Source organism: Nothobranchius furzeri, chromosome 9 (assembly GCF_043380555.1).
Source record: "Nothobranchius furzeri strain GRZ-AD chromosome 9, NfurGRZ-RIMD1, whole genome shotgun sequence".
Classification (NCBI taxonomy): domain Eukaryota; kingdom Metazoa; phylum Chordata; class Actinopteri; order Cyprinodontiformes; family Nothobranchiidae; genus Nothobranchius; species Nothobranchius furzeri.
Genome location: NC_091749.1, coordinates 33,091,643 through 33,109,866, shown reverse-complemented (window position 1 = coordinate 33,109,866; position 18,224 = coordinate 33,091,643). Strand labels below are relative to the sequence as shown.

The window sequence follows — 18,224 nt, the reverse complement described above, 5'->3', positions numbered from 1 at the left end:
ATACGTTTCTTTTTAAAACACGTTTAGACTGTTCAGAATACAAATCCAGGCTCTGTCACGTTTGATTGTTGTAATTAAACTTTGTAGGTGGGGAAGGTCAGAAAAGGATCTGATCATTTTGTTTTTCCCTTATTTACAGTGACGGAGATAACGGCGCAGTGCGCCTGGCTCTGGTGTTAATCAAGTTTAATTTTTTCTATTTTCACAAGAAAACAGAACAGTTAAAAGCAGGGCTTATGTTGACCGGACAGTTCCCGTATTTGACCGTTTATTTTGACGGAGAAAGAACAGAAAGAATTACCCCGACGCATGCAGACGAACTGACATTTTATTCGTTTTGCACATTGCAGATGTAGCTAAATCACTCAAGAAAAGATTCCCACCTGAACATCTGAGCTAGACACTGCTCAGCGCAGCTCGCTGTCAGCGTGTACTACATAAGGTACACAGCGAGCTGAAGACGTGGAGATTGGCTTGGAGCACGTCGCAGAACCAGAGCGCATGCGGGAAGATTCCTCCCACTGAAGCGAGTGTTTTCCAAACCCTGTCTCTCAGAGAGACTTGTTACTTAGAAAATGTTCCCTGATTATGAAGCTTTGGCTGAATAGTGCTTGTTCCTGTCTCCAATATGGCGACACATCTATGAGCCGTCTGAGGAGAATCCCAGAATCTCACATCCTCTTCAGCTCAGATGCGCCTATATGATTACGCACAAGCGTGATGCGTCAGCACGTTCTCACAGTAAGACCGGGTTGGAACTGTTCAGGTTTACGCAGAAAATCTTTACATTTAGAATTAGCTTACATATGTAAAATTAATGCAGTAAAATATAAAGCATTTTATTTAAATATCCATTCATTATTTTACAAGCACAGAGAGCCGCATCAGATGGATGGAAGAGCCGCATGCGGCTCCAGAGCCGCGGGTTGCCGACCCCTGTGCTAGCCTACTTTATTGTCCCCAGCAATTTTTAAACCCCACTCAAGTGTATGGTTATTGTCCCCAGCAATTCTGAAAACAAACTGACGCCCTTGCGTGCTGCAGAGAGCTTTCACTAAGATCATCTTTTGCTAGCTGTTACCAAATGCAGTAGCCTGGAGTCTAGACCATCATTTGCTGAAGACAAATAATTTTGCTTTGCATGATGGTCTAACAACGCTCCATAGGAGCCTCCACAGCCCCGGCCAGTATTGTGACTGGCCAATCACAGCATGTTGATTTAGAAAAAACAATATATTTTCATCTTTCTCCCTGCTTCATGCACATGCAGCCCCGTTGACCGACATCTGAAGTGGTCCAATCAAAGTGCTCTATTGGTTTGGTGGGCCAATCACAGCACTCTGTTGGTGGTTGGAATCAACTTTGGACTATTTTGACTTGGGTTTTTCTTTGAGTCAAGAACAGATAGAAGAGCTTATTTAGAAAAAGGATATATTTGCATTTTTTTTGACGGAGTATGGCAGATGGCCTCATTGACATTGCACTGAGTGTGTCGTGTTGTTTGTTTTCCAATAGCGTGCAGAGACAGCCTAAAAGATGACTGTAGATCCTGCCTCACCACTAAGAGATGTCTATGGACCGTGACCAGGCTACATCTTCTCATTCTGTTCTCAGCATAAATGTACTTTAAAAAGTACAAATTTAATCAGTAACTCAATTTCCAGAATTTTTACAAGGCTGGGTTTTATTGAACACTTGTTTAACTCCATAACATGAAATTAAGGTTAATAAAATAACTGATCTCAAAAATCTTCAGTTTTACTAAAATTGGTTGAAGCAAAAATGAATACACCCCACAACAAAAACTACTACATCTAGTATTTTGTATGATCACTGTGATTTTTAAGGGCAGCACCAAGTCTTCTAGGCATGGAATGAACAAGTTGGCGACATATTGCAACATCTATTTTTTTCCATTCTTCATGAATAACCTCTTTTGGAGCCTGGATGCTGGATGGAGAGTGATGCTCAACTTGCTGCTTCAGAATTCCCCACAGGTGTTCAGCATGGGTCCTAGCGAATCCTAGATGTGCTTTTTTGTGCACGGGCTTCAGAAGCTTCCTTCATGGACGATACCCATGCATACCATTCCTCTGCAGTGTGCGCCGGATGGTGTCACGGGAAACGACCACTCCAGTTTGACTTTCTACTGCAACTGCAGTGAACTCACATGGTGATTTTCTTCAACGCTTCTCATCAGAAGATGCTCCAGGTGAGATGTTAACTTCCATGGATGGCATGGACGTCTCTGTAAGATGGTTGCATTTCCATCTTTCGTACATTTTTAGATGACCTTTTTTACAATATTTTGACTGTTATGTAAAGCTTTGCTGATCCTCTTGAAGCCCTCACCTTTTATGTAAAGACTTTATTTCCTTTCTCAGATTTTGAGACATTTCTTTTCCATGTGGAGCCATTGCTGACAGCATGAAATGGGAAGGGCTTTTCTTTGTTAAAATGCCCTTTTATAGTCACCTGTCTGCTGGACACCTCTTAAATTAATCATTAGACTCACCTGTGGTTGAATGCCTATGATTCAAATTTTGTGGTTTTAAGTGTGGCTTTTTTCATAAGACTATAATTGCGGTGTACTCATTTTTGCAACATGGGCTTGGAAGGATTTGTTAGGAAATTCACTTTTTTGTGTGTGCAAATGAACAAATCATGTTTACAATCAATGGCCCACATTTGTGGGAGTATTTTGTAGTTTGGTGTCTCATAGAAAATGCTGATTCTGAAAAGAAACTAAAGGTTTTCTGACAAATGTAGTGGGGTGTGTCACGACATGTGGGCGAGGTGAGCGGAGGCAAGGATCCAAACGCGGGTGAAGAAGGCAGGCAGACAGACAGGAACAGCTTACAAAGGCTTTAATATAAAAACACACTGGACAATTAACCGACAGAAGTCACAGAACTGAGAGGGTTTAAATACAAGAGGGCTGGGAGCTTGGGTGATTGGAAAACGAGAGGCAGGTGGGAGCAATTAACAGGGACACATGACTGAACAGAATGGGGAGACAGGACAGGGTGTGACAGTACCCATGCCCCCCCCCCCCCCCCCCCCAAAAAAAAAAAACAGGGCCGATCCCGGACACCCACAGGAACACAGAGCAGGGCAGGAGGAGGGGGACCAGGAAGGAGGGCCGAGAGGAACCGAGGGACCGGTGGAGAAGAGGCAGGCTCTGGGGGGCCTGCGTCTGGGGCGGAGGAGGAGACGGCGATGGGCTCTGGGAGGCTCGCAGCTGGTGAGGGCAGGACCGGCGGTGACCGGAGGCAGAGCCGCTGCAGGGGTAGTCTCGGCAGGTAGAAATGCCGGACGTGGCCTTGTGCGCTTCTGGACTGGAGGAGACGTCGTCGACTTTGGACTGGAGACGTCGTCAACCTCTGGACTGGAGGAGACGTCGTCGACTTCTGGACTGGAGACGTTGTCGACCTCTGGGCTGGAGGAGACGTCATCGACTTCTGGACTGGAGACGTTGTCGACCTCTGGGTTGGAGGAGACGTCGTCGAACTCTGGGCTGGAGGAGACGTCGTCGACTTCTGGACTGGAGACGTTGTCGACCTCTGGACTGGAGGAGACGTCGTTGACCTCTGGGCTGGAGGAGGCGTCGACCTCTGGGCTGGAGGCATCGACTTCTGGACTGGAGGAGATGTCGTTGACCTCTGGGCTGGAGGAGGCGTCGACCTCTGGGCTGGAGGAGGCGTCGACTTCTGGACTGGAGGAGATGTCAACCTCCGGACTGGAGGAGACATCGACCTCTGGACTGGAGGAGGCGTCGACTTCTGGACTGGAGGCGTCGCCGCTGTAGGAGGGGCCGCCGACTTCTGGAGTGGAGGCGGGGCCGCTGCAGGAGGGGCCGCCGACTTTTGGAGTGGAGGCGGAGCAGCTGCAGACGGGACCACTTTCTTGGCTGGTGCCGCCGGACTGGGCTCTGACAACTGGACAGGCTGGCCCAGGACGGAGCCTCCTGGACCGGCTGGACCGGGGGCGGAGCCTCTTGGACCGGCTGGCCCAGGGGCGGAGCCTCTTGGACCACCATTGGAATTGGCGCTGATTGGACTGGTAGCGGGGGACATGGCGCTGACTGGACTGGTGATGCGGGACCTGGCGCTGACTGGACTGGTGGTGCGGGACCTGGCACTGACTGGACTGGTGGCGCGGGACCAGGTGGAGCTGGGAACTGGAAATGCAGGGAGATTAGATTGTCCACCTGGAGCTCCTGGAGACTGAAGATCTGACGGAGTTGGACCAGCTCAGCTCGGAGACCAGCGAGCTGTGTTGGATGGGCTGCGGACTCGGTCCTTTGGCCTGGAGACGAGGGAGCTGCTGACTGGACCGGAGGCGGGGCCGCTGGCTGGACAGAAACCTTCTCCTGGAGATACGGGGAGGATAGGGTGTCCAGCTGGAACTCCTGGAGGCTGAGGAGTTGACGGAGCCGGCCAAGCTCCGCTTGGATGCCGGCAAGCTTCGTCTGATGGGCTGTAGGTGTGGTCCCTCTGCCTGCAGATGAAGGAGGTGCTCACTGGACCGGAGACGGGGCCACTGATCTGACTGGGGTTGGGTCTAAGCTGGCGTGCCGAGCTGGGGTAGCAAAGAGCCCGTGGTTCCGTCCTGGGACAGGGGGTGACGGTGGAGCCCGGCATCCTTCCCAACGCCGTGGGCCAACTCCGGTGGAGCACACAGCCAGTCTGGTGCCCACATAGCAGGATCGGTCTGGCTGCGTCTCCCAGTCCAACCCCCCATCTGGCTCCGGGAGGGTGGAGAGGATCGCCGAGGCCAGGATTCGGCGGCGGCGTCTGCGGCGAGGCGGTTGGTTCATTTGTCACGGCGTGTGGGCGAGGTGAGCGGAGGCAAAGATCCAAACGCGGGTGAAGGCAGGCAGGCAGACAGACAGGAACGATTTACAAAGGTTTTAATATAAAACACGCTGGACATAGAAACAATGAACCGACAAAACACACAGAACTGAGAGGGTTTAAATTCATGAGGGCTGAGAGCTTGGGTGATTGGAAAACGAGAGGCAGGTGGGAGCAATTAACAGAGACACATGACTGAACAGAATGGGGAGACAAGACAGGGTGTGACAGGGTGTACTCATTTATGCTGAGTGCTGTATATAGGATGGCTTGCAAGGCTAAAAATACAGGTGAATTAAAAAAAACATGTGCTCCTATGGTAATCATCTACGACTAATGTATTAGTCATGTGATTTGTGTACCGATCCCAAAGTCCTTATTGAACCATCACAGGATGATTTTATGTATCATTACACCTATGCAAAAAAGCTGAAACTGTGCATTTCAGTGTCAAGTTTGCTCACAGGGAATGGCACAAAAACAGTAGACAGCACTTTAATTAAACTTCTGGCTTGTTTTGATGGGCAATTAGAAAACAATGAGCTGAGAAGCTCCCGAATTAGGGGGCTGACCAGAACTTATCACCCAAGCGCTGCAGAGACACTCATCAACGTGTACATCTCATGAAATAGTCATCTTAGAAATAAGCTCACAAAACAATTTGACTTAATAAATTTCTGATTAACATAAATGACCCGCACTTGTATAGCGCCTCTCAGAGTAGTAAGGACTCCAAAGCGCTTTACACTACAGTGTATCATTCATCCATTCACACACACATTCACACACTGATGGTGATGAGCTACAATGTAGCCACAACTGCCCTGGGGCACACTGACAGAGGTGAGGCGCCACCAGTTCCTCCGACCACCACCAGCAGGCAAGGTGGGTTAAGTGTCTTGCCCAAGGACACAACAGCAGAATTATCTGTCCGAAGCCGGGATCGATCCTGCAACCTTCCGATTATTGGACAACCCGCTCAACCTGTTGAGCTACTGCTGCCCCAAAATAGCAGAGCAGTCTGACCTAAGTCTCCTTTCACAAGCTGCTGGGCTGTTTTCATACCTGGACGGTGAAGCTGCCCACAGCCGTGGCACGTCGCAAGCGAGTGCCCTGCTGGCTCGCCAACACGAACAATTCAGCCAGACGCTGCTCCATTAGACTGGCGAAGCTTTGGTACTGTCCCTCCAGGCTGGCGTTATCAACATCCTGGATCACTGCAAGTAGAGTCAGAAAACAGAGAGGAGACAGATGGTTGTGAAAGGGGGTGTGATGAATTGTTCTGGAGGACAGAAATTACTAAAAGGAAAAGGAGAGAAACAGCAGGGGAGTTAGTTGGCCTTCAGACATGTAAAAATATCAAAAAACAAAGAAAACTTTTTCAGTTATTTAAGTTTAATTAAAATGATCCTCAAAGACAAACGGCACGAAAGATTTTTAAAACTTCTAATGTTAATGTTGCTGCAAGGAACCATCAAACTCTGAATAGTACGCTGCTGTACAACCCAGCAGCGGAAAACCTATTCAGTCACAATATTAGGCCAACATCTACCACCTCACATCCACTGCCACAGAAGCAGGATGATGTACAAATGTGCAATAACTCAACAGGATTGGTTCAGTGAACCCAGAATTCGGCCTAAAGCATTAACCTTACCTTCAACCTCTGTAGAAACCAAATTATCTACATGGTCTCAAAAAGACATCCTGAAATACTGTATGCTGCTTTTCAAAGAAAGAAGGAAGCCTGGGGGTTGCAACATAATGTGAGCCAATTTTCAGAGGCGAGCTTACCGTGAGACTAAGGTAAACCAATGCCTTGGGCATCAAGATACTAACAGCCTCAAATATACCCAATAAACGACCTTTATTTATTATTATTTATGACTTTTTTCTACAGTTTTATGGTTCATACAAACGTTTTCTTGACGTTCTTTGCCTAAAATCACACGAAGCTGTTTCAGCCGTTAGATTCTTGGCATTTTCAGTACCTTCCAGAATGAGCCATTTCTGGGCTCTGTCACTTTAAGAAAAATAGATGATGCTGACCAAGCCCACTAGTCCCCCACTCAGGCTACTATAAGCAGTGAAGCTGCGATGCTGCTGCTCTCTAGCAGCAGTGGCTCTCCAGGTGATAGGTGTTAATTCCCCTGTTTGTGACATCACAATTGGAGATTTGTTTTTAAAATGCTTATTTTAGGCATAAAAGTCCTTAAATCCAAACCAAACCAAAGAGGGTTTATAAAGCTCATTTCCAGTGACCGTTTGGACGTGGAAGGATTGGATCACAAATTTTTCTGTTCCGATGGTAAAACCGGTCCAGACAACCTACCCGGACCGCACCAGTCACGCAGCTGTTTTGGCCCCCGTCTGTTGTGGATCCAGAAATTTCTGGAGCGGTATGGTTAGGGTGGAGCAACAACACAGTCCGCTGACTGGTTGGCAGAAATACATCACTACATGCAACAAGCAAAACAAACCTGAGTCCCGTTTTTTATATTTTCATTAGTTGTACATGAATGTGAGAAAATGCCAGCGTAGCAGCAACTTTTGGTCACCTTCAGAGCTCCATGCATTCCTCACTGTCATCGTGAGAGTCCACACTCAGGACAAGCTAGACGGATTGGTAAGGAAGTTTGTTTCTCAGCGGACGGCAACCAAAGGATCCTAGCGAACGTTGGAACAGTGTTGGGCCAAGCTGAAGAAATTAAAGCCCAATATAAAAAAGTTAAGGACAAAAACTGCCAGAGTGAATTTATTTTTGCAGATTGGAAATGGGAGAAATACACGGAAGTGCTGCAACGCAATGGATGCTAATTATAGTGACAGACTGGCAAAAGGAGGCAGGCCTAGACTCAGCGACCACACTCTGGAGTCACATGTGGAGCTTGTGGTAAGCATTTTGTTGTTATCATTAGCTCTGCAGACCATTTATTGCAGCACAAAAATATTGAATAGTTACACAACTTATTTATAAAATTGCGCATGATGGTTCGTTTAAACCCGCCTGCCGCCTTGAACGCTCTCCTGAAATTGGAGACCCATACTGGAACACACTGGTCCACAATATCTTACTCCGCTCCGTGCCAAACCTTGCAGATGGATAAGCGGCTATAGAGGCAGAAGAGACCCACATAGCAGGACAAAAGAATACAATAGGTGGTTTTTGTGTAATATATCCCCTTTAATATCTGTGAAATGGTTTAGTCAAAAAATAATAAAAATCACGTTACATGAAAACCAACGGCAGTGTGTGCGGCCCTAAATCCCAGAAGAGAAGAAAAAGCAAGGGAAGTCTAATTTACTCAGCAAAATTACTAACGATTCTCCTTGCATTAAGGTGTGTCCCTTCCCTTAAAAAATGTACACATTTTGGCATGGAGGTATAAATATCATACTGTCTATAGCTCATGAGGTAATGAGTCAGCTGTATGATGTACACGTTGCTATTCTTAATTTTTATACAGAAGAAGCATTTTTAATGGCGATATTCAGCCACCTGCATGTATTTCACAGGCTAAAATGTACAAAAGGAAGAAAGCTTAATAAAGATACATTTTGTTTTTAGCAATTATTTAAAAATCCTTTTTTTCAGAGGCTAAAGGGGAAAGAGCAATCCAGGTGGAGAAACGATTACAACAGGGGAGCACAGATCGATGTAAAACAATACCTCTACAGTGAGAAAAGCTGCCACAGGAAGAGCGGTAAGCCAATTTGTAATATAATGGGATTCTTTTTTTTAAGAAGTAGATGAACAAAATTACATTCTTTTTGTAAAAATAAATTATTCAGCTATTAAAAACAAATGCTTTATTAAGTAATGACAAAAATAGTCCTAAAGACACTTTACCACCAGAATTTAAGTAAATAGTTTTACTTCTAAAATAACAACAATTATGGCCAATACTGAGCTGTAGTCCATCTTTCAATTGGTGGTTAACAAAATAAATAAAGGGGAAAAAATCCTATGTATCAATAGCTGGCAAAGCAATGCTGTTGGTTGCATGTCTTGTTCATTCTGAGTAAATCTCTTTAGGTCAGTGCTGACCTCAGATTGACTCCTCACGCAGGGTTAAGAGCCACGGAGTCTGATCTTTGTGAGGATGTCCTCCAACATGTATATATTAATCACATGTAGTTTCATGAAGCACGTGGTTCATTTTTCAGTAAATTCTCCAGATAAAAAGACATTAATAATTGCAAATGAGCAGAAAGTTTTATTGTAGGATCCTGCTGGTGTGTGATTGATCAGCGAACCTATAGGTCATTTATTACAGCTGAATGAGGCTCTTTTTTCCGTAGTGGAGTTTGTTCTTTAACCCTCTCAGGCTCAAAATAAGTTTTGATAAAAGAATGAACAACTAAGTCCTTCAGGGGTACTTCTGAGTTAAAAATGCTCATGAAATACGTATGTGGAGTAACCAGGTAGGTAGGTTTTAACTGTTGCAAATCTGCAACGCCTGCCTCCAGGGGGGTAAAGTCCAAACAGAAATTTTAGACAGTTTTTTGCTTTTTGCTTTCAAACAAAATCAATGACATCATTACCTGTAACAACCCAGAAGTCCCTTGTTGCCACAGATGTGTTGAGATTGTGATATTCAAGTGCTGAAAGAGAAAAAGGAAATGTAACAAAAGCTTCAGACAACTTAAAATTAAGACCAATCTGTCTGCTTTTTTATTTGTTTCTGCTTCAAAGTCTTTGTGAAATGACTTCTGAAAAGACATGAGCGGGTAACAGTTTGGAGTTTGGAACTTTTTTTTATTCATTTTTCTGCAGCTGAGTTCTCGGTTTAAAGCCTCATTATCACTGAATGTCAGACAAATACAGAGGAGACGAGGAGCTTAAAGCTGTCTGAGCGCTGGTTGTCTCTGAGTTCTCTTACATCTATTTCCTGCCTGATTAAGCTGTTGTGCTGCAGGCTGGTGCAGCAGTGTTTGGGGGAATGCTGTATCAGTGGCCTGTGAAAGCCGATGCGCAGAAGAACTGTACACTCAGGCGTGACGGGTGGGGGAGAAACGGAAAAGGCGGGAGGGCAGGGTGAGAGAGAACCCGTAAGGAGGTTTTTGGATTGGTAGAGCTGCAGGGCTGTCTGCAGAATTGGTTCTACACAGACTATTCTAGCCTGAATCATGTGAAGGAAAACTCAGAGAGAAGGTTATTGGTGAACATTTTCTAGTTTGCAGTAAGAGCCAAGGGGGCTGTAAACACTGGAATGCACACAGAAAAAGACAGAAAGTAATTATTAAAACCATAATTCACATTCTGCACCTGCACACAGACTGAAGTCCTGAGAGTGCTGTCTATAAACTTCCCCAGCAGCTTCACTTATTTTCCACCTGAGAGAAATATCTGGAGCGGTGGAGGAGTGAAGTAGCTGAATCTTGCAGTTCAGCCTACACCAGTGGAAACATGGAGCTGCAGACATGCACAACGAGGTGGAGCGAGATCTGGTTTGTGGCTGTTAGACCCGAGCCCAGGGTGGTGGAGGAACCCCCTACTGTTAATTATTTACCGCAGTAATCAGCTTTGAAGTGAGGAAGCAGTCGCTTCCACCATATGAGCTATCTCCTTCTTGGAAAGGTGCATTAAAGACCAAAATAATGAATCCCTTTCTTACTCCGGCTCCACATCAGTCTGGGGTTTTCTTGTCAGCGTCTCTTTCTGCTGTTTTAATATTCATAGCCTGTAGGACAACCAGACTCACGCTGATTTCAGTCAAAGCTCAAAGTGATTCTTAATTTCACAAACAGAAAGTGTGTTGGTCTTTATTTAAACCAGTTTTTCTCTTACTTGCAAGTTTATGAACTAAACTTTGAACTAGTTTGCTTTAAAAAACAAACTTTCCCTACTCTGACTACCAGAGTTCCATTTGAAGTCAAGGACAACAAAAGACATTTGGACCTAGAAAGCTGGTGTTTAGCCCTTTCTCGTTTCACCTGGTAATGTGGGATTCTGGTTCTGGCAGAAGCGTCTCAGGGAAGATACCCGAGGCTGAGTTCAACAGCTTGTTCTGGTCTGTGCTCGGTGACTTTAGGAGAGGTGGTCACCAAAGAAAGATAAGCTTTTCTGATCTCTAAATAGCCAAAGCTTATTCTTGAACGTCTTCAGAAATGTGTACTTACTTTGCTAAACACCACAGGAAGTCATGCTCTAGCAGATGAAAACTGACCTGGCAGGCCTTTTAAACTTGATACTTTATGAAGACCTTTGGATTCCTTCGACTCAGACGTTTGTAAATACAGATTTATATTATGAACGACTGGTGAATAATGCACACTACATGCAAGCAGTCTGCTTGCATTCAGGCATGGTAATGGGGGGGTTTAAACCCGAACGAGGCTGTGTCTGCAGCTTACCGCTCCCACAGGGGGATGGTCAAATACGGACGACAAATTTCACCAGTGTGTGACAAATAATGGGAGTTTAGTCTTTATTCTTGTTATTATTAGATTATATGTTTTGTTGTGTGTTGATTCAGAGGAACACAATGTAAATCCATGACTTTTATAAGAATATTCTAATCAAATTTGATTTAAAATGAGTGTATATCCCCCTGTCGGCTTTAGAAGTCTAGAAGGCCAGTTCCAAAAACTTTTGAGTGAATGATCAAACCAATTATCCTCTCATCCAGGGATTAATAAAGCCCCACAGGGAAATCATTTCTCATTTTCTACCTGTCTGAGTCATATTTCTCTCTGCTGAAACTGACTAGAACTCCACTGGGACCACTGTTTAGACTCCTGCTGATCCCCTGTCACTCCACATTAACTCTGAAAACATCTTTAGAGTAAACTGATGCTGAAGGTTTCCTCTAAGGAGTCTGGAAAGAAGTTTATGGGCGCACTTCTGTCTTTTCATTACCATTCTCCAATGACATTGCTGAAACACTGTAGCAGCTGAGCTTTCATAAACATCCATTTACTTCAACTTTATTCAGATTGATCCACACTGTACTGCAACAGTTGCATCACACTCAAGTTTTTGCTTGTGTAATCAGCATTTTGGGGTAAAATGTGCAAAAATATGGAGCAGATTTTCTGAAAATGGACCATTCCCTGGGGGAATGCATGGAAGCTTTTCCGACTTCATATCACTGAATTTATTACTTACGTTCTGCAATGATAAGTGGTGGATAGAAGAGGAAGTAGCCCACTAGCTCAGCAGAAAGCTGACCAAGAAGGTTGGAGGCAGCTGTTCCGTTAAGATAAACACTCCCATTCTTTACAGTGTACACTAACGACACAGCAGGAGAGCCTGCTGCCTGAGAGACACTCAGCACCTACGGGAAAACAAACAAAAGCAGAAGGACTTCAGGTCACAGAGAAGAGGACGCAGACAAATGCGTAAAATTAGCTGAACGCTCGAACTATTCCGTACACTTTGATGTGCAAAGTATAGATAAATGACATGAAAGAGAATTACAAAAGCATCACATAAAAATCTTCCAGCAGCACAACAGGAAAGTTGTAAAAGCGTACAAAAATGTTGCAGCATTTTTGTTCAGTTTGATCCGATTTAATGTGGCAGCTCATTAAAATTATTACAAACGTTTCGTCCCCTGGTACAATTAACTCGCCTCTCAGAAGCAGCTGTTAAAAAAGGAGAGAGAAAAGACACGCCCAGATATGCTAAGGGATAGTTTTGAACAAATTGTACACAATTTGCATGTGTTTGTGGTTGACAGAACTCATAAATCACAAGGTGACATTGATGTCTGATAGGAAACTAATTTGTTTCAAATGTATTCTAATGTGCAGCAAACACGTCGTCGTCTTCCTCCGCTTATCCGGGTCCGGGTCGCGGGGGCAGCATCCCAACTAGGGAGCTCCAGGCCGTCCTCTCCCCGGCCTTGTCCACCAGCTCCTCCGGCAGGACCCCAAGGCGTTCCCGGACCAGATTGGAGATGTAACTTCTCCAACGTGTCCTGGGTCGACCCGGGGGCCTTCTGCCGGCAGGACATGCCCGAAACACCTCCCCGGGGAGGCGTCCAGGTGGCATCCTGACCAGATGCCCAAACCACCTCAACTGGCTCCTTTCGATCCGGAGGAGCAGCGGTTCTACTCCGAGTCCCTCCCGAATGTCCGAGCTCCTCACCCTATCTCTAAGGCTGAGCCCGGCCACCCTACGGAGGAAACTCATTTCGGCCGCTTGTATCCGCGATCTCGTTCTTTCGGTCATTACCCAAAGCTCATGACCATAGGTGAGGATTGGGACGTAGATCGACCGGTAAATCGAGAGCCTGGCTTTCTGGCTCAGCTCCCTCTTCCCCACGACAGATCGGCTCAGCGTCCGCATCACTGCAGACGCCGAACCAATCCGCCTGTCGATCTCCCGATCCCTCCTACCCTCACTCGTGAACAAGACCCCGAGATACTTAAACTCCTCCACTTGAGGTAGGACCTCTCCCCCGACCCGGAGGTGGCAAGCCACCCTTTTCCGGTCGAGAACCATGGTCTCAGATTTGGAGGTGCTGATCCTCATCCCAGCCGCTTCACATTCGGCCGCGAACCTACCCAGCAAGAGCTGAAGGTCAGAGCTGGATGAAGCTAGGAGGACCACATCATCCGCAAAAAGCAGAGACGAGATTCTCCTGCCACCAAACTCGACACACTCCACACCACGGCTGCGTCTAGAAATTCTGTCCATAAAAGTGATGAACAGAACCGGTGACAAAGGGCAGCCCTGGCGGAGTCCAACCCTCACTGGGAACAGGTCCGACTTACTACCGGCTATGCGGACCAAACTCACGCTCCTCTGGTAAAGGGACTGAATGGCCCTTAACAGAAAGCCACCCACCCCATACTCCTGGAGCGTCCCCCACAGGGTGCCCCTGGGGACACGGTCATAAGCCTTCTCCAAATCCACAAAGCACATGTGGATTGGTTGGGCAAACTCCCATGCCCCCTCCATCACCCTTGCAAGGGTATAGAGCTGGTCCACAGTTCCACGGCCAGGACGAAAACCACATTGCTCCTCCTCTATCTGAGATTCAACTATCGATCGGACCCTCCTCTCCAGTACCTTGGCGTAGACCTTTCCAGGGAGGCTGAGGAGTGTGATCCCCCTATAGTTGGAACACACCCTCAGGTCACCCTTCTTAAAGATGGGGACCACCACCCCGGTCTGCCACTCCCTAGGAACTGCCCCCGATGACCACGCAATGTTGTAGAGACGTGTCAACCATGACAGCCCTACAACATCCATAGCCTTGAGATACCCAGGACGAACCTCATCCGCCCCCGGGGCTCCGCCGCTGTGTAGTTGTTTGACTACCTCAGCAACTTCTGCCCCCGAGATCGGACAGTCCATCCCCAGGCCTCCCAGCTCTGGTTCCTCCTCGGAATGCGCATTGGTGGGATTGAGGAGCTCCTCAAAGTATTCCTTCCACCGTCCGACTATAGCCTCAGTTGACGTCAGCAGCTCCCCATCCCCACTGTAAACAGTGTGAGCGAGTTGCTGCCTTCCTCTCCTGAGGCGCCGGACAGTTTGCCAGAACCTCTTTGGAGCCGATCGATAGTCTTTCTCCATGGCCTCACCAAACTCCTCCCACGCCCGAGATTTTGCCTCGGCAACTGCCACTGCTGCACCCCGCTTGGCTATCCGGTACCTGTCTGCTGCCTCCGGAGACCCACAGACCAGCCACGCCCTGTAGGCCTCCTTCTTCAGCCTGACGGCTCCCCGAACCTCTGGTGTCCACCAGCGGGTACGGGGGTTGCCACCACGACTGGCACCGGCCACCTTACGACCACAGCTAGCAACAGCCGCCTCGACAATCGCAGAGTGGAACAAGGCCCACTCGGACTCAATGTCCCCCACTGCTCTCGGGACGTGGTCAAAGCTCTGCCGGAGGTGGGAGTTGAAGACCGTCTTGACAGGTTCTTCTGCCAGGCGTTCCCAGCAGACCCTCACTATGCGTTTGGGTCTGCCAGGTCTACGCGGCATGTTCCCTTGCCATCTGATCCAACTCACCACCAGGTGGTGATCAGTTGACAGCTCCGCCCCTCTCTTCACTCGGGTGTCCAAAACATACGGCCGCAGGTCAGATGATACGACTACAAAATCTATCATCGACCTGTGACCTAGGCTGCCCTGGTACCAAGTGTACCGGTGGGCATCCTTATGTTCGAACATGGTGTTCGTTATGGCCAAACTGCGGCTTGCACAGAAGTCCAATAACAAAACACCGCTCGAGTTCTGATCAGGTGGGCCGTTCCTCCCAATCACACCCCTCCAGGTCAAGCTGTCATTGCCCACGTGAGCATTGAAGTCCCCCAGCAGGACAATGGAGTCCCCTGATGGAGCACTATCTAGCACTCGTCCCAGGGACTCCAAAAAGGGTGGGTACTCTGAACTGATATTTGGCCCATAAGCACAAACAACAGTCAGGACCCGTTCCCCGACCCGAAGGCGCAAGGAAGCTACCCTCTTGTCCCCCGGGGTAAACCCCAACACACAGGCAGAGAGTCTCGGGGCTAACAAAAAGCCAACCCCAGCCCTCCGCCTCTCACCCGGAGCAACTCCAGCAAAGTAGAGTGTCCAACCCCTCTCCAGGTCTCGGGTTCCAGAGCCAATGCAATGTGTCGAGGTGAGTCCGACTATATCTAGCCGGTACCGCTCAACCTCTGCCACAAGCTCCGGCTCCTTCCCCGCCAGCGAGGTGACGTTCCATGTCCCAAAAACTAGTTTTCTTGTCCGGGGATTGGACCGCCAAGGCTCCCGCCTTGGTCTGCCACCCGATTCACATTGCACCGGACCCTTCATGTTCCTCCTGCAGGTGGTGGGTCCACAGTTGGACGAGCCCATGTATCCGGTTCGGGCTGGGCCCGGCCGGGCCCCATGGGCGAAAGCCCGGCCACCAGGCGCTCGCTCACGCAGCAAACACGATTCAGTGAATTATTTCCTAATCTCTGGGTGTTCTGTAGTACAAACAGCACACGTGTTCTGATTCCCTGTCAGTGCAGTAAGCCTGTGGCTTTCAGACGCAATCCCACAATGGAGTTAGGTGAACCATAACATTGATCTAAGAGTAAGAGTACCTGAACTGATAGTTGGCTTTTAGCTTTAAAGACTTTGGCCTGCGCCTCAGAAAACACCCTCTCAAGTCTCTGTTCCATCATCTGAGAGAAGCGACAGGATCGGGGATCGTCACCTGCTCCCACAAACTGTAACACTGCAAAAAATACAATTAAATAAAATACAAAAACAATCACAGCAGGTTTTTAAGGAACGTATTGGCTGAAATTTGATATGTTGTCTTCACAGATGGAGCCAAATGCTTTGACAATAACACAAATATTAATTTTCACAAAAGACCATTGAAATATGGTCTGGTACAAAGAAGGGGAGTGATGAAGCCAGTTCTCTCCAAGAAATACATCAGAATGATATTCTCCAAACAGCTAAGCGATTAGACTGCTGTGTAATGATTTAAAGTTCTTTTCTCTAATAAATCACAATTCCTCTTTTGTTAAGAGCTTTTGGAGAAGATAAAGTGAGCACCATCAGCCTGGTGTCCTACTCAAGCCTAGTTTATACTTCTACATCTGCGTCGGTGCAGAGACACGTCATTATCAGGCATTGCAAGGGCTCTCCAACAGGCTCGCGAGGACGGATGAGGTGGAGCCCACTATTCTAATTATCCATCAAATTGATGGAGACCGCAAGCCTGTGATTGGTCAGGAAGACGCTTCCTTTTACTTCGACAGCACCGCCGTTCCGCCTCATAAAAACAAAACGAGAGCAGAACATATTTAGTGACAGACACGAAGATTGAAGAACATCTCACGGAAAAAGTGCGACGATATAAACGTTGATACAGCTATGACCGAAGGAGTACAAAGATACGCAGCAAAGTTTTTGTGACAGGAAATTATGGAAAATTTGAGTTTAGAGGTGGTGACTGCGTGAAGACGTGGAGGACAAATTGGTCTGAGTTCAAATGTCTCTGAAAGACTAGAGATGTGACTAGAGATGTGACTGCAATAATGGCAAGATGTGCCAGAAAAGCGCTTCGCCCCCTGCTGTCCTGGTGCAGCATTGCTGACACACCAACAGCGTATCAATGGAAAATGTCTTCATCAGTATGCGTTTGTGTGATTGCAAATGTGCTGACCGAGAAGTATAAACTAGTCTTTACAGCAAAGCATCTGACTGGTTCCTTTTCAGTTTAGTGAGTGGACTCAGTAAAACTTTAACCTTGGATAGTCATGAATTAAGCTATGATGGTACCTAAACATCCTCCCAGGACGGTTTGGTGTCTTTCAGAATAGTGGACTACGCCATATGGATAATGTCACACAGTGCTGAGCATAAATGAGTACACCCCCTTTAAAAAGTGCTCATTTAATCAGCAGCTCAATGAACAAAAGAACAATTTCCAGAATTTTCACAAGGCTGGGTTTCACTGAACACTTGTTTAACTCCATAACATGAAATTAATGTTAATAAAATAGGTTAAAAAAATCTTTGGTTTTACTAAAACTGGTTCAAGCAAAGATGAAAACACCTCGCAACAAAAACTACTGCATCTAGTATTTTGTATGACCACTGTGATTTTCAAGCACTCATGCAGCCCCACATAACGACATCACCATCACCATGTTTCACTGCAGGCACCATGCATTTCTCTTTGAAATTTTCTTCATCTCTTCCAGCATGGGCCCTAGCAAATCCTAGACATGCTTTTTTGTGCATGGGCTTCAGGAGAGGCTTCCTTCGTGGAGACACATCACACACATCTACCAGTTTTGGACATAGCATGTGGTGTGAAGCAACTCGGCATATACAGTAGTACACACGAACTGCTTTCACTCACAGACATTTCACGGACAGATATGAAATCTCACAAGATTAAAGTTGACTTTAAAGTAAAGAAACATGGCGAAGGGTGTCATGCTGCGTGCTTTTGTCACCTTAGTTTCTGATTAGTTTCACGTGACATTCAACTGTCAGCACGTTTCCATTGTCCTTGAAAATCAGACCAAGACGATTCAACATTTTCAAAAACCCATGTTTATGATTCGAGTGGCCCAGATATCCTTCTGAGCAGACCAAATGCTGCTAACATACCACACAAGGTAGGATCATTTTATAAGATTGTCTTTAGAGCCTTTAAGTAGTTGTGCTTGACTTTAAGCCTGTCAGAAGTAGCATGGTATCCTGCTGTGTGAACAGGGCTTCAGAAGCTCTGTCAACTAAATTGTTAAATTGAGATCAATCTTGCAGAGAGGAGTGGACAAACAAACCACACAAATTTGATTATGTAGGAACGGGCTGTAATCAGCCAGATGTTCCCCCAGAAGTTGATTAAAAACATGCCTGGTTGACTTGGAGAGGTCCCAAAAAAACAGGCCAAGAGGGTAAATATT

General features: G+C 46.8%; 1 protein-coding gene across 4 annotated transcripts in view; it reads right to left on the bottom strand.

The window, feature by feature from the left end:
• Nucleotides 1-18,224, bottom strand: part of kiaa1549lb (KIAA1549-like b) — a 124,549-nt gene that overhangs the window by 49,900 nt on the left and 56,425 nt on the right. For all 4 annotated transcript variants that reach the window (XM_070554781.1, XM_070554779.1, XM_070554780.1 and 1 more), the window contains 4 exons: nt 15,894-16,027; nt 11,968-12,136; nt 9,402-9,461; nt 5,922-6,073 (listed from right to left, as the gene is read on the bottom strand). In XM_070554781.1, the coding sequence (XP_070410882.1) occupies nt 5,922-6,073; nt 9,402-9,461; nt 11,968-12,136; nt 15,894-16,027 (515 nt within the window). The remainder of the gene's footprint in view (nt 1-5,921; nt 6,074-9,401; nt 9,462-11,967; nt 12,137-15,893; nt 16,028-18,224) is intronic.